This window comes from Zingiber officinale, chromosome 1B (assembly GCF_018446385.1).
Source record: "Zingiber officinale cultivar Zhangliang chromosome 1B, Zo_v1.1, whole genome shotgun sequence".
NCBI classification, from domain to species: Eukaryota; Viridiplantae; Streptophyta; class Magnoliopsida; order Zingiberales; family Zingiberaceae; genus Zingiber; species Zingiber officinale.
Genome location: NC_055986.1, coordinates 41,675,427 through 41,689,729, shown reverse-complemented (window position 1 = coordinate 41,689,729; position 14,303 = coordinate 41,675,427). Strand labels below are relative to the sequence as shown.

At 37.7% G+C, this 14,303-nt stretch overlaps 1 protein-coding gene across 3 annotated transcripts; it reads left to right on the top strand.

The window, feature by feature from the left end:
* The first annotated feature begins 993 nt into the window (after window positions 1–993).
* Window positions 994–2,436, top strand: LOC122055607 (E3 ubiquitin-protein ligase Os04g0590900-like). 3 transcript variants are annotated; one of them, XM_042617121.1, is made up of 2 exons: window positions 994–1,143; window positions 1,221–2,436. In XM_042617121.1, exon 2 carries the CDS (start codon window positions 1,286–1,288, stop codon window positions 2,315–2,317), a length of 1,032 nt encoding a protein of 343 aa, XP_042473055.1. In that variant the 5' UTR covers window positions 994–1,143; window positions 1,221–1,285; the 3' UTR covers window positions 2,318–2,436. The 3 variants fall into 3 exon arrangements, with proteins under 3 accessions (XP_042473055.1, XP_042473064.1, XP_042473073.1); XM_042617130.1 differs by having other exon boundaries at window positions 1,060–1,181; window positions 1,238–2,436; XM_042617139.1 differs by having other exon boundaries at window positions 1,125–1,143; window positions 1,238–2,436.
* The last annotated feature ends 11,867 nt before the right edge of the window (window positions 2,437–14,303 follow it).

The following is a 14,303-nucleotide window of genomic DNA, read 5'->3' as shown; positions in this document are numbered from 1 at the left end:
CGCCTGAGGAAAGTACAATCACTTTTTACTACAATGAAATAAATCTCAATAGAATTGGGACAATGGTACAACAGTCAGACACTCTAATAATTAACCAAACATTTAAGATTCGAATTATAGCTACGACGTATTATAAAGTACTTTCTTCTACTAGAATGACAAATCTAAAAATATTGACCGCTCCAGATGGATAATCACGAATACTTTCTGATTTACTTAAATAATCAATAAAAAAAGTTCATGATATATTTAAGATTTGAATTACACTTATAACGTATTGTGATATATTTTTCTCTAGTAGAATGATAAATCTAAGAATGCTGACCACTTCAGATGGACAATCATGAGGATTTTTTTTATTTATTTTGATGATCGATAAAAAAATTTCGTGGAAAAAATCCTCAATTAAATAAATCACTTAATAAATAAATTTAATAGAGAAGAATATTTTGAAGATAGGTATCTAAGTGTACATAAGTTACATTCAAAATTTACCCAATAACCCAATAGGTGAACTATGGAAAGGTTCCCTTTACTTTGAGAATTAGTCTAGAAAACTTAAAAAACCTGAATTATAGAAAAAAAAAAAAAAGTTAAGAGAAACCTCTGTTCAACTTATCCTTTTTTTCCAAACAAAAAAACTAAAATATATTTGATATGTTTGTTGTTTAAATTATTGATCTCATGGAATATTTGTGGAATATGATTTTTATTCGATTTATCAAAAGTGTTTAATGACATGCTCAAAATAATAATAAAAAAGAATGTTAAAAGCATAATAATACCCCTTTATTATAAATTTGATTTTTTTTAACTATTCAACAATAATAGACGAAATGAAATAGTATGTTTGAGAAATAGAAAAGTAGTTTGGTAAAATATAAAGTACAATGCACCTTTTTTTTAATATTTAGTAAAAAAAATAATCCAAAATTGGTTTGATAAAATGTCACGGCCACCAACTCTTAACGGTGTTCCACGCTAGACAGGGAATACCTTGGCCAACCAACCACTGTTTCCCACGTATATAGACAATTGGCAAAGATAGGAGATGGTAGATAAAGTTGCTCAGCTGCCTCTTCTTCTTCTCTACTTTGCTTTGATGCCAAGCCAATTGGATTCCTTCTTTCTCCCAAAACAACGGCAAGATCTTGATAATCTCTCTCGATTTGTCTAAAAAGGTAGTTCTTTTGATTCAACCACTGCCTTTTTCTGCTCAGTGAGTAGTATTTTGCAGCAATCGGGGAGGGAGCAGGGAGCTTCTCTGCTCTCTGTGATTGCATTCATGGCCGCCGCCGGCGACAACCAGCAGTGGGTGCCCTACGTGCCGACGAGGGACTGCTCCATGGGATTCTGCAGCGTCTACTGCCCGCAGTGGTGCTACGTCATCTTCCCGCCGCCTCCGCCCTCGGAGTTTTCGGACGACGGCTCCGGCGTCAACTTCTCCCCCCTGGTCATCGCCATCATCGGCGTGCTCGCCGGCGCCCTCCTCCTCATCTGCTACTACACCGTCGTGTCCAAGTACTGCGGCGGCTTCCGGTCGGTGCACCGGTGGCTCAACCCTCCGGGAGCAGCCGGCGACAGCCTCGATCTCCCCGGCGGCCGGCCTCGCCGCAGCGAGGCCGGGTGGCCGCAGGACTCGCCGGCGAACGGCGTCGACGAGGCGTTGATAAGAAAGATCGCGGTGCACAAGTACCGACGGGGGGACGGTGTGGTGCAGAGTGCCGATTGCTCTGTTTGCCTCAGCGAGTTCCGGGAGGAGGAGAGCCTCCGGCTGCTGCCCAAGTGCGGCCACGCCTTCCATCTCCAGTGCATCGATACGTGGTTGCGGTCGCACTCCAACTGCCCACTCTGCCGGGCCAGTATAAACATTCCCCTACATCCGCCGCCGCCATCGCCTCCGCCTCCGGCGGCTGCGACGGCGGAACGGGTGGTCCTGGAGGCGCCGGGAAGAGACGAGATGGTGATAGTGGTGGAGGAGAGAGTGGAAGAAGAAGAAAGGCGGGAGCTTGGAAAGCACGCGCGGCCCCAAATCGCAGCCGAGCAGAGCCGGCACAGCAAAGTCGATATCAGGGACGACGACGAGGAGGAAGAAGAAAAAGATCGCCGACCGATAAAGCGATCGTTCTCGACGGAAAACGCGTCGAACCAAGACATGGTTTCGATCGCAGACGTCCTGCAGATGGGAACGGAGGACGAGGCGTCGTCGGCCGCGGCCGCCGGCGCCAGTACGTCGGCGCACGGGAACGACGGCCGCCGAAACAGAGCACCGCATGGCGGCGCGAGCAGATCGCTCCCCAGTGACAGATTCTGCTAATTCCAACTTATAATTCTTCAGTTACTCGGTTGAATTCGTGAATCCCGAAAGAATTATTTTTTTCCTGGCAAAAGAATCCAATCCGAAAGAATTCAAGCGTCGGCCAAATTGATCAAGAAGTGTCTCTGTGCTTTTCCAGTTCTTTCTTTTTATTGCTAATAATTCAACAAAGAAAGAGAACAAGCAAAAGTTCTCCTCGTCGCCATCGCCACTGGAGTCTTTTGTTTCGGTGGGTTTGACAAATCTGGCGCCATGGACGCAAGAACTGGCGAAATGAATCTTTAGCGAAAGGGGAGGGTGGTTTAGAATAGATGACTGGAACCGGGATTTGGAAGTTGGGAGAGTGTCGTTGTCGATTTAGGTTGGAAGAGGAAGGAGAGTCGGCAAGTGATTCAAAGAAGGTGGATTTAAAAAAATGAAGATAAGGTATTTGGAGCTTAGCGAACGGAGGAAGAAGATGACAAATTGCTCACTAGGTGGCGGAGGTTGGTTGAGACGTCGCCTAATCATAGAGTGTGTGTTTTATTTTTTAAATTATTACTCAGATGAGAAATTTGAGATCGGTAAATCGATTATTAAGATTAATACATTATGCTAGCTAATTTTTTTTTAAAAAAAAATATGAAAATGACACGATGTATTATTACATAAAATAAATTTTAAAATTATTAATATATGTAATTATTAGAGTTTACATTAGCAACTTTGGTAGCTTTTTGGTCAAAAATTTTATAATAATATTAAAATCAGGGTATTTTCAAAATGAAGAATAGGATTATTAAAAAAAAATTATTTTTAGTGAGCTTTGTTAATCATTTTGTAGTGGACATGTTATGATTGATTGGGTTGGAGAGGACATGATGATATTGCCTCTTTTGATGAATCATAATAATCTATATTTGAGTTGTATGTTGGTTGAAAAAGAAAAAGTAAAAAAAAAAATTGTTCTAGCAAGAGGCTTTCCCTAAAAATTTCAACGTAAAAAATTAGTCATTTTTCTTAAATTGCATGATAATCCTAAGTTATTAGTAACGATCGAAGATGATAGATGTGTTCACGTGTGCTTTAACTTATGAAATTGCACATGTGATAGGTTTAATTGCGGTAAAGTAGTATATTTTGAGTTATTAAGTAGTGATCTAGCCATATTTGATATCTAATTTTATACTAAAATCTCATTGATAGTAATATAATGCTCATTTTTGGTTGGAACTGATGGAGAAAGATTGCATGGAGTATTAGGAGCAACAATATGATATTATTGCTTCCGGAATATGATGGGATGGCAAGAAGTAGGATGAACTTTCTAAATAATGAGAGTGACTCCCTAAATAATGAGAGTTTAAATCTTATCTAGACACATTACACTTCCAAAATTTGAAAAACTTGTGATTTTGGATTGCTCACAAAGATCCATCTGTATTTCTCAATTACCATGATAGCTAGCTAATGGAAGTCTTTTATGGGGCCGAATCGGTCATCTCCAAATTAGTCATATCGTAAAAATTAAATATCTACATTATATAAAAAAATAATACAACATTGTTATTATGAAAATGATTATCGAAGAGATATTTTTATAAGATTTTTTTTTTTGTTTTTTTGCACTAATCTTCTTGATCGTTATATAAAGATCATTTTAGGATGAAGTTGACATAGAAAGATTAAGAGTCTTACTCATTTGAAATGCTAATGGTGTAGCAATGAGATAGCTTCTCAGTTTGTTAGGCATGTAAGGTTGAATCCTAATTTTAATAAATTAACAAATAAATTTTCTTTAATAAGTGGTTGATCTAAGAACGCTGTGTTAGATCGAGATGTACATAGGAAGGGGCATTAGTAGAAAAAACACTTTTTACTTCGGCATAGGTTACTTCGTTACTTAATAATTTTGAAATAGTATATAATAAACAACTTCGATAACAACACTAGTGAAGTAAAAAATGTATGTTTTACTTCGTATTTTAAAAAATTTGGGCTTCGCTTTTCTTTTTAGTAGAAAAGTATTTTTTAATAATTTATAGATACTGAAGTAAAAAAGATAAACAAGATAATTTCATTTTAGCGCCCAATGAAATACTTAGCGTCCAAATTACTAGCGACCAGTTCTTTTATCTAACCCTAGTGGCGCACCCTCGTTCTTTTTGCCAGTGATTCATCGACGAAAACTACCAATCTCTTCTCTTTTCCCCCGATGCCCTTCACGCCTCTTTTTTCCTGATTCTTAAAGGAGACGGAATGGAGGAACCTGACGACGAGGGAGTAGCAACGTCGACAGAGGATATTGATGAAGGTGTGGAGGAGGTGGATGAAGTGGAAGAGGTAGAAGGTATAGGACTAGAAGAAGACGCGGTTGGAGGGGCGGGTGTCGACGGGGAAATAGAGGAGCTGCTGCATTAGGGTGGTGTGGGAGCGGTTGCGCCATTACCAACAGGTGAAGGATGTGGGATGCATTCTTCCAATCTCGATCTCAGTCCCATAGAGGATGGTGGACTTGGAATTCCTTAAAAAAAATCGGTTAGATCCCTTTGAATGTTCAAAACCATATGATGCTTGTACGGATCAATGGCTTTTCCCCCATATGAACATTGGCTGATTGTTGAGGATGATTGGTTGCTTTGTTAGCATCATGTGGCTGTTTTCCATGTCCCATATGAAGAGGTGAGCTCTTCTTTGTGACCATCTGTTGTAGAGAAGATAAAGATTCCTTTTTTTCTTTTGTTCATATGTTCTTTCTTGCAACGGAAGAAGAGGTTTGGGCTTCTAATTGTAGCATTGGTTTTCAAGGGGACTTCCATTGGCCCTTTGATTGAGCGTGCCATTGAGGTCGACAACATGTATGTGTTTTTTCTTTTGTTAGTATATGGATTCAACTCATGCTTTTTTTTTCTTTCAAAGAATATACTTCTTTGTATGCAGTAAGTTTACTTATATCTGATAAATTGCTAGTCGAGTTCAAGATATCTTCTTTGAAATATGCATATTGATATTTGGTCTTGTGAATTATATGAGTTGTATAGGTTGCTATTGTTAGGACCCTTGGCGGCCGGCTAGTGGGGTGAATAGCCCCTACATAAATAAAAATAAAAATACCTTTATCGGACAACTAACTTAATTAAAGAACACTTGCATTAAATAATAAACAAACGAAAAAGCAGAGGCTCAGAGGTTTTACTTGGTTACAACCGGGGAGGTTGTTAATTCAAGGAATAGAATAGCACTAGTTTCTCTTTAGGCGGAGAAGCCTCTTTATAGTAGTGAAAGCATAAAAAATAAGAAGCTAAACAAAATCTAAGATATGTACAAGTGTTGTTGCAAGAATGCTTGTTGTTTGTAGCTTCTGGGACCAAAGCTGTATTTATAGCTTTGGTTGGGCTGCCTGGAAGGGTTCCAGGCTCCTGGAGTGAGATAAAAACTTATCCCCGACGCAATGATCAAAGACCACGTCGAAGTGGCTAAAACTTGGGTTCCAGCGCCCAGAATCGTTCCTGACGCCCCAAAGGGGGAAAGTCAACATTTTGTTTACTTTCTCTTTGGGCCTCCAGCTTCGGCTCTGCTTGCTTCGGTCCGGATTTTTCCAATCACTTAGGTGATTTCGGCCATCCAAAATAGGGCTCACCCGAACCCAACTTCCGACCTTCTCGAGCAATCTTCCGCTCCGGCTTCTCGTCCCTCGAAAAAGCCGCACGCCTCCTTCTCGTTCGCCCGTGTACTCTTCCGCAGCACCTCGTCCCTCAGACGCACCGAGTCCATCGGCTCTCGCCCGTGCCGTCCTTCTCGCTAGTTCCGTCTTTTGCTCGACTCTCTGTACTCATAAGTTCCTGCACACTTAGACACAAGGTTAAACACAATAGGACCTAATTTAACTTGTTTGATCACATCAAAACAACCTTGGGGTACCAACAATCTCCCCCTTTTTATGTGAGTAACCCAAGTTAAATTAGGGTAAACTAATATAAAGTAAAAGTAATAAATTTGTAATTAAAGTGCAAAAAATTAGAAAGGTTAAACTACCTCCCCCTAGACTTAATCTTCCCTTCTCTCCCTTTGATCACATAAAAAATGGGGTAAAAAAAAATATAAGGGTTAATTTTTTCAAAAAATAGTAAAGTTTTTAGCTAAAGAAAACATTTTTTTTAAAAACTTATCAAGTTTTTGAGAATTTTGAAAAAATAATTTTTGATAGCACTAAAAAAATTGGAAAAAATTTAGAAAAATTTTCTAAGTAAAATAATTTTTGATATCATAAAAAAATATCAATAATTTCCTAAGTTTGTAAAAACTAATTTTGTAGAAATAATTTTAGAAAAGTAAAGCTGATACTTCAAAAAAAAAAAAACTTTAAGTTAAAATTTCTAAGTTTAAAAAGATAAAAAAAAGAGTAACTATTTAAAGTATTTTTAATTATAATTAAATATTTTATCAGTTAATCAATTAAATATTTTATTTCATTAATCGATTTCCAAGCTGTGGCGAGGCAGTAGGCCTTTTTGATAATTGGAGCAACAACCACTTTCTAGACAAAGCATCTTAAAGAAATTCAAACATTTAATTTTCTCGCTGAAAGCGCTATGTCTAATTAAAATTTATGTTAGACAAGACTTTGGAACTCAATATAGGTTCCAGCCAACTAGATTAATTAAGAATTTTTTAGGAACATATTTCTTTTCTAATTGATCCCTTATAATATCTAAGATGTCAGCTCAGTCTATTTTAATTTTGAGTTCTAACATTCAAGCATGCATGATTTTTTAAGTTCTTTATTTCATTTTGTAAATTAACATTTTTCAATTTTATTTTATCAAATTCTTCTAATGGACAAGATTTTACGAAAATTAAATTTAACTCTTTAATTTCTTTTTCTATCTTGCAACAATTCTTTGATAAATATTTTATAAACTTAAACGACTTATCAGGAGGAAGAGATCGTACCTGACTTACCTTGTCAATCCCGTTATCTGCAGCCCCCCCTGAAGTGCTGCTTTCTTCCGATGTCGCTCCCCCTTCATCGATGTTCTCGATGCTCATTTCAGACGAGCTTGCTTCGTTTTTATCGTCTTGATAGCTTGCCATTAACGCGAGTCCGGAGAAAGCCTCAATCTCTGATTCGGACGACATTTCATCCCACGTCGCCTTCAGGTTTTTGTGTTTGTTCATTTGGATGGGCTTCTTATTCTTGCCTTTGTCCTTGTTCTTTAATTTAGGGTGGTTGTCTTGAACGTGCCCTTCTTCATCGCAGTGGTAGCATCTGATTTTTCTTCTCATTCTACCCTACAAATGGTTAGTTTTTCTAGATTTAAATAACTTTTTAAATTGATTTACCATCATCGTCGTTTCCTTGTCATCAAAAGATGATTATGACTCTTGTTCATCCATCTTTGCTTTGAGGGAAATATTGTGCTTTGGTTCCTTCTTTAAATCTGCACATCTTGATTCATGGACTTCAAACGTTGAAAATAACTCTTCTAAGGTAACAGATTCTAAGTCCTTAGAGATATAGTAGGCATCTACTAATAATGCTCATTTCGTATTTCTAGGGAAAGCATTTAGAGCGTATTTTAGCGAATCTCGGTTGCTTACCTTTTCTCCGAAATTCGAAAGTCCGGTGATGAGCTTCTTAATCCTTGAGTGAAGGTGTGCAATGGATTCGTCTTCTTCAAATCGCAAGTTGGTGAGCTGGTTGCGAAGTAAGTCCCGTCTCACGAGTTTGGCTTCGGACGCCCCTTCGCGTAGCTCAAGGAACTTCTCTCAAAGATCCTTTGCTGAGTTGTAGGCACTGATCTGGTTGACTTCTTGTGGCGGTAGAACGCTCAGCAGATGAAACTCTGCTTTGCAGTTTGCCACGTAGTCGGCCTACTCCTTCTTCGTCCACTGGTATTCTTCCTTACCTTCGGGTGCTACAAAACCGAGCTTCATTATTAAAAACAATTCAAAATTAGTTTTAAAGAATACCTGCATTCTCTTTTTCCATCTCGCAAACTCCCCCTTGAACTTCAGTGGGTATATACTCGATTCGACTATCGATTCGATGCTTCGATCGGTGATTAGTCCTCCTGAAGCATCTTGGCTCTGATACCACTTGCTAGGACCCTTGGTAGTCGGCTAGAGAGGGGGGGTGAATAGCCCCTGCACAAATAAAAATAAAAATACCTTTCTCGAACAACTAACTTAATTAAAGAACACTTACATTAAATAATAAATAAACTAAAAAGTAGAGGCTCAGAGGTTTTAACTTGGTTACAACCAGGGAGGTTGTTAATCCAAGGAATAGAGTAGCCCTAGTTTCTCCTTTAGGCAAAGAAGTCATTTTACAGCAGTGAAAGCACAAAAAATAAGAAGCTAAACAAAAACTAAGATGTGTACAAGTATTGTTGCAAGAATGCTTGTTGTTTATAGTTTATGGGACTAAGGCTGTATTTATAACCTTGGTCGAGGTGCCTAGTGTTAGAGTGTATACTGAAAGTCTAAGCTTTTGTAAACATTTATTTTGAATAAAGAATCACATTTGGTCAAACTATCTACATTTGTTTGTAGTTGTTCAATTAGTTTATATTTTAGATAACATAGTATGTGGTGTCACATACAGAAGATGCTGTTATCAGTACCTTATAAATTATAAACAGCAGCTCACGACCAAAATGGAAAGGAACAAACCATTGGAAGGTCGTAGTGTAATTAGGAATTAGTTTATCTTAACTGTATAATTACACTAGTACACTTAGAGTGTATTGAGTAGGACCATTAGATCGAGGTCTTTTTCTTTTATACTGATTTTATAAAGGAACAAAGACCTCAGTTATTAAGGAAGTGTGTGCTCTTAATCCTAATATAATAACAAGCACATATATTTGATATTTATTTCTTTAATTTATCAATGGGTGAGATTTAGTTCGATAAATCAATAAGCCCGATAAGTTGGGAAATGATATCACTTATAGTGTGTGTTGTTGATTATAGAAGGAAACTGTGTCCTAGTAATCTAGGTTGATAATGTCCCCAAGATGAGCTCATAAAGATTGTCATGTTAAACCCTGCAGGTGGACTTAGTCCGACATGACGATAATGTTGAGTGGTACTATTCTTGGATTAAGATATTAATTAAATGAGTTGTCAGTAACTACTTAATTAGAAGACATTCGACATCTTAAACACAGGGAAACTAACACACTCAATATAAGAAGGAGCCCAAAAATGTAATTTGGGATTGATGCGGTAGTTCAATAATAGTTCTCTAGTGGAATGAATTATTATTGAGAAAATTAAGTTGTGTGTTCGGGGCGAACACGGGATGCTTAATTTTATCGGGAGACCAAAACTAATTCCTCCTCTCGGTCCCTATCGTAGCCTCTTATTTATAGAGTACTATACCCACCTATACCCACCTTCATACCCATGATGTAGGGGCCGGCCAAGCTAGCTTGTGGATCAAGCTAGGGTCGGCCAAGCCTTGGTTCATGGGTGGCCGGCCCTAGCTTGAACCCAAGCTTAGGTGGCCGACCCCCATTAAATTTAAAAGAATTTTAATTTTAAATTTTTCTTATGTAAAAGATATAATTTAATTGGAGAGATTAAAAATTAAAATATCTTTTAAAAGAATCTACAAAAGATTAAAGAAAGAGATTAGATCTCTTTCCTTATTTGTAGATTGGAAAGATATTTTATTTTTCTTCTTTGTAAATTATTCACATGTTGAAAAATTAAAATTATAGAAATTTCTTTTTATCAACCATTAAGGGATTTTAAAGGGAAATTTTATTTTTTAAAAAAATTTCGAAGACAAATAAGGAATTTTAAATTGTTGATTGAAATTGCCTTGTTTGCTCTTATTGATGGTTAAGGAAATTTTGTTTAATTTTTTATTAATTAATTCATGTCAAGGAAAGTTAAGAAATTTTATTGTAATTAAATTTCCTTATTTACCAAAGCTAAGAAATATAAAAGAGGGGGTTGGGGTGCCTTCATGACACACAACTTTATTATTCTTCTCTCTCTTTTCTTCCTTGGTGTGGTCGGACCTTCAAGATCTCTCTTCTCCTTGTTGTCGCCGAATCTCTTCTTCCTCTTGGAGATCAAGTGGTGGCCAGTTTTCTAGCTTGGAGAAGAAGGAGAGAAAGCTTTCATCCCTTGGAGCATTGGTGGTGGTTTCTCTTCATCCTTGGAGGTGCACTTGATTTGGCCGAACCTTGCAAGGAGGAGAAGAAGGTGCTTTGGTGGTTTCTCATCTCGGAAGATCGTTGCCCACACAATGTCCGAGGTTAGAAGAGGAATACGGTAGAAGACTTAGAGGTTTTTGCTTGTAAAAGAAAAGGTATACTAGTATTTTATTTCCGCATCATACTAGTTTCATCTTCATGTAAAAAATACCAAATACAAGAGGCATGCGATTCTAGTATTTCGAATTTATTTTCGATGTTGTGTTCTTTGTTTTTCTTTTCCTTGTGATTTGATTGTTCTTTTCGGTTGACCTAAAGTTATTTAAGGAAATTAAATATTAGCTTTCCTTAAAAGGCTTTGCCTAGGCGGTGGTAGTTGTTCCCATATCCAAGAAGGTCATGTGCCTCACCATGCAGTCCTGGAAGCCAATTTTGGAAATTAATATTTAATGGAATTAATAACCTAGGTGATTTGGATCGAATGTGTTAAGTTCCGTAGGAGATCCAAATCTAAACCTAAAAGAACAAATAGATTAAACTTTGGATCAAACGTGTTAAGTTCCGCAGGCGATCCAAGTTTAATTTAAAAGAACACATGATAGCTAGGAAAAGGTTCAGACCTTTGTACAAAATTTTTGTACAGTGGAACCATTAGGTTTTCCGAGTAGCAACCAACAATTGGTATCAGAGCTAGGGTTTTGCCTTTGTGTATTTGGTATTAGTTTAATTATGCACATGTCATACATAATTTCGGCAGGTTAATAGTAGGATGTGCTAACTTTGTGGATGCAGGATCCAACTATTATGGCTTATAGTTTTTTATGTGTGTGATTGGACCCTTGGACATGTCAAGGGCATTTATGTGTGTGCATGATTGTATTATAAAATACAGCAGGAGCTATATTTAGTTTTATTATGATTTTATTTTTGATCTAGTTACATGTAGATTCCTTTTATGGAATATAGGATCGATAGATGTAAATTTTTATTTTATGTTCGATCTAGTTCACATGTACATTCCTTCGAGGAATATAGGATCGAAAAATGTAAAATTCTATTTATGTCGCGGATTGAGTCTTGCAAGGCGTGGAACTTTTTGAGGACCAGAGACGCAGCGGAACAAAGAGCAAGATGGATGCGACATCTAGACCCGGTGGCGGTGGCCAAAGATGGTAGCAGCTAGGGTTGGCGATACACGGAGGACAACAATAGATAAAAGCCATAATAGTTGAAAATTAGTTTTTTCTATTTATTGTTTTTTATGCTGTGACTGTGTGTGCTTGTTAGTATGCATGTTAAGTAGGCTAATATAGTCAAAATTTCTCATTTTTAAATAACTAAGTGGGAGAGGGATTTTAAATAAATTCGACGGTCCCCATTATTGGTTTGTAAGTGATGCAAACAAGCTTGTGCATTGGCTCTGAGTGCCTTCCTCCATATCGGATGAGCTTGTTTATGGATCACTAGAACAAACTTCCATTTTGGATGACTATAGGAAGTTAATTAAGAGCGTGTGATCTTCCCCATAGGAAGGGGCACAATCTTATTAATGGACTTAGTATCAAGTAATAGTGTACACTTAGGCATGTCTAATAGTATCCTCCCCATCGGAGTCACTGCTATTATTTGTGTGACCAAAGGATACCAACTATTAATTTTATTTGTCAAAAAGTTAGGTTGACAAGATAATAAAATTAATGGGTTTAACCCGCCTTTTACAAATGTTGAATTTGTATACGTCCACACTATCGTGGCATACAAAATTCACGGTGTTTTAAGGTGTTGGTTAATTTAAAATAGTATTGTTTGAGGAGTCAATATTATTCTAAATTTAGAGTTCTGACCAAAAGTTATTTGTGATTCTTAGGATGACTTTCAATCCACTGGCCATCATACTAAAAGAAAATAGACTTATTGGTCCTAACTACATAGATTGGAAAAAGGAACCTGGACATTGTTCTTACTGCTGAAAACTATAAGTTTGTACTGACTGAGCCTTGCCCTGATGCACCCACTGGGGAATCTACCCAAGAGGAGATTGAATATCATAGGAAATGGGTAAAAGCAGATGAGATGTCGCGGTGTTACATTTTGGCTTCAATGTCAAATGTATTGCAACATCAGCATCAAGATTTACCAACAGCTTATGATATTATGAACAATCTCAAGGAACTCTTTAGTCATCAGGATCTGCAAGAAGCCATGAGAAAGATAATGGCGACCACCATGCAAGAGGGTACTCCGTGAGGGATCATATCCTAAAGATGATGGCTTATCCGAACGAAACTGATCCTTGGAGGAGAAATTGATGGGAAACCCGGATCGATATGATCCTCCAAACACAACCTAAGTTTTGAGCAATTCGCTTGAATTACAATATGAACAAAGGGTATATTCATTGGTGGAACTACTAACAGAAGGTTTGTTTCGTCACAATTCTCATATTCACTATGCTGAAAATGGTTCTACTTCTAAACTGAAAGGAAAGAAGAAGAAGAAACAAGTTGGTCCAGCAAAGAAAGTGAATAAATCTCAGAGTACAGGACCTAAAGCTGGAATGAAGAAGCCGAAGGGCAAGTGCTTCATCTGCAAGCAGTCAGGGCATTGGAAGGCGGGCTGTCCTCGTAGGAATCAAAACAACAAAGGTATATCTCATGCTCTAGTTGTTGAAACATGTTTAGCGGTGTTATCTACCAGCACCTGGTGTATAGATACGGGAGCCACTGATCATGTCTGCAATTCCTTGCAGGGGTTCCAGGAAACCCGACGACTATCTGAAGGAGAGATTACCGTCTACATGGGCAATGATAATAAGGTGACGACTGTTGCAGTGGGAGACGTCTACTTATCTTTTAATATAAATAGAAATTTGGTTTTAAGAAATTGTCTTTATGTACCCAGTTTTAGAAAGAATTTAATTTCAGTTTCTAAACTGTTTTTGGATGGATATTCAGTTTCCTTTAGTAACGATGTAGTTATTAAGAGAAATAAAGTGATTATCTGTTCTGGTGCATTAGTTGGCAATTTGTATACTTTAAATCTAATTTCTCTCACAAAGCATAATATGGAAATTAATAACACATCTTCTAACTCAAATAAGAGAAAAGAACCTTCGGAAATGAACCAAGCATATCTTTGGCATCTAAGGCTTGGTCATATTAACTTAAGTAGGATTCAGAGGCTTATAGCCGATGGACTCTTGGGTTCATTAGAGTTGGAAAATTTTCCAACTTGTGAATCTTGCTTGGAAGGTAAAATGACCAAGAGACCATTCAAGGCCAAGGGGTATAGAGCCAAAGAAGTGTTAGAATTGGTTCATTCTGATTTGTGTGGTCCTATGTCTGTCCAGGCAAGAGGTGGTTTTGAATATTTTGTCTCTTTCATAGATGATTATTCAAGATACAGATACATTTACCTAATGCGCCGCAAGTCCGAGTACTTTGATAAGTTCAAAGAATACAAGGCTGACGTGGAGAAACGACTAGGTAAAAGTATCAAGACACTACGGTCTGATCGTAGTGGCGAATACCTCTTAGGAGAGTTTAGGAATTACTTATCAGAGCCCAACTGTCCGCACCTGGTACACCCCAACAGAATGGTGTGGCAGAACGAAGGAATAGGACTCTTATGGAGATGGTTAGATCGATGATGAGTTATTTAGAATTTCCAAATTCATTTTGGGGATACGCTCTGGAAACGGCAGTGTACATTCTGAACTGAGTACCTTCTAAATCAGTTTCTTCTACTCCCACAGAATTGTGGAATGGGCGAAAGCCCAGTCTAAGACATATTCGGATTTGGGGTAGTCCAGATGCTGATAAGTTAGAATCTCG

What these genes read in the sequence shown, in the direction of transcription:
- LOC122055607 (XM_042617121.1), top strand. Translation starts at nt 1,286, where the DNA reads ATGGCCGCCGCCGGCGACAACCAGCAGTGGGTGCCCTACGTGCCGACG.